Source organism: Oppia nitens, unplaced genomic scaffold (genome assembly GCF_028296485.1).
Source record: "Oppia nitens isolate AA-2021 unplaced genomic scaffold, nextdenovo-longstitch-racon4-pilon3 scaffold6_pilon_pilon_pilon, whole genome shotgun sequence".
In the NCBI taxonomy this organism is placed as follows: domain Eukaryota; kingdom Metazoa; phylum Arthropoda; class Arachnida; order Sarcoptiformes; family Oppiidae; genus Oppia; species Oppia nitens.
This window is the reverse complement of record NW_026533250.1, coordinates 5,698,715-5,700,225: the sequence shown is the minus strand read 5'-3', so window position 1 is coordinate 5,700,225 and position 1,511 is coordinate 5,698,715. Positions and strand designations below refer to the sequence as shown.

General features: G+C 21.5%; 1 protein-coding gene across 1 annotated transcript; it reads left to right on the top strand.

Moving 5' to 3' along the window:
• The first annotated feature begins 483 nt into the window (after positions 1-483).
• Positions 484-1,221, top strand: LOC128962565 (uncharacterized). The gene is made up of 2 exons (XM_054308949.1): positions 484-677; positions 779-1,221. The coding sequence occupies exons 1-2, from the start codon at positions 581-583 to the stop codon at positions 991-993; spliced, it is 312 nt and encodes a 103-aa protein (XP_054164924.1). The 5' UTR covers positions 484-580; the 3' UTR covers positions 994-1,221.
• The last annotated feature ends 290 nt before the right edge of the window (positions 1,222-1,511 follow it).

Below are 1,511 nucleotides of genomic sequence, written 5' to 3'. Positions count from 1 at the left end.
ATTTATAGATTGACTTAATCTTAAATACTTTTTATAAAATATAAAAGTTATTTTAGTAACAGTAAAGTAATTTAAATATTAATGTCTTAACATAATCATATATATAAATATATATTGTAGTTTAAAACTAATAAATAATGTTTATTAATTTATTTGATATATTATATAAAATACAGTATACATATACATTATAAATATTTAAATCTAAACATTTATTGACAACAACAAAAATATTTTTAAAAAAAACATTGTATTTATTTTACTAGTTTAGTAGATATATATATATAAACTATAAATTTAAATATAAATAAAAACTAACAATAAATTATATTTATACTTTTTTAAAAAATATATATTGATATATAATAATATACAATATATAAATATACCCAGAAATTATTTTTTTAATACAGTAAATAATAAAATTTTAATTATAATTTATTAAATATACATATACACACATTTTAATTATAAAATAGACGCCATTATTAAAAAAAATAAATTATACCATAATATACAGTATAAATATACTTATTTGTATATATATAAAAATCGGCTCTGGGTCTATTTGAAATCAATTATGACTGTCCAACAACTATTAAATGGACGCAAATTACTTTTACTGACACTGATTACTGTATCAACTCTAGTGGCCATCACTACTACCGGTGCTTATGGTAATCAAAATATATACACTATATATCATAATTTATTTATCATAACTATAGTAGTATTTATTTCAACAACAAAAAACTAATTATTTTACTATTATTATTAGGCTATCGTTTAAAACGAGATGCCGATGAAGCCGAGACTACTACCGAAGCTGCTGCTGGTGGTGACAGTACCGCCGACGGAGGTGCTGGTGGTGCTACCGAATCGGACGATCAAGTAGTGGGCGAAATGAAACTATCGGATATTACGCCAAAATATCCGGAAAAAATTGATAAAATATTAAAAGAGTCCGCAAGCGTACAGAAAACAATATTATAGACACTCGGCATAGGGGTGGGGTAGGGAGCGGGGGTAGGGGTAGGTTTAATGTGTATGTGTATAGCGCCTCCTGACTATTTTTTAGGAGGCACCCATTTAGCTCAGATATCTATCTATTTAGTTAAATAATCTGTTATTTTGTTTTTGTGTTTTTTTTTAAAAATATATTGTATTAAAAAATTAATATTACTTGAAGTTTGTATATGTGTTTAGATTTTTTTTATATACAAAAGTTTTAGTCCAAAATTTTTAATAATATTTTTATTTTATTTTTTGATTTAGTTTTTGTTGGTAATTATTTGTTTGTTTGTTTTGTTACAGTAATAATAATAAAGTAAATATAATTAATATATAATATATTATTTTTTTAAATATTCATTTTAATTTATATTAATTTATATTAATAATTTTTTTAAAAATTATTTAGTAGTACTTTTTTTGAAAAAAATATTTATATATAAACATATCATATTTCATTGGTTGCGATAAATATACAAAAAAAATATATAAATTTATTT

What these genes read in the sequence shown, in the direction of transcription:
- LOC128962565 (XM_054308949.1), top strand. Translation starts at nt 581, where the DNA reads ATGACTGTCCAACAACTATTAAATGGACGCAAATTACTTTTACTGACA. An exon ending in CACTACTACCGGTGCTTATG is followed by an intron (nt 678 to 778) that starts GTAATCAAAATA and finishes TATTATTATTAG; the next exon opens with GCTATCGTTTAAAACGAGAT.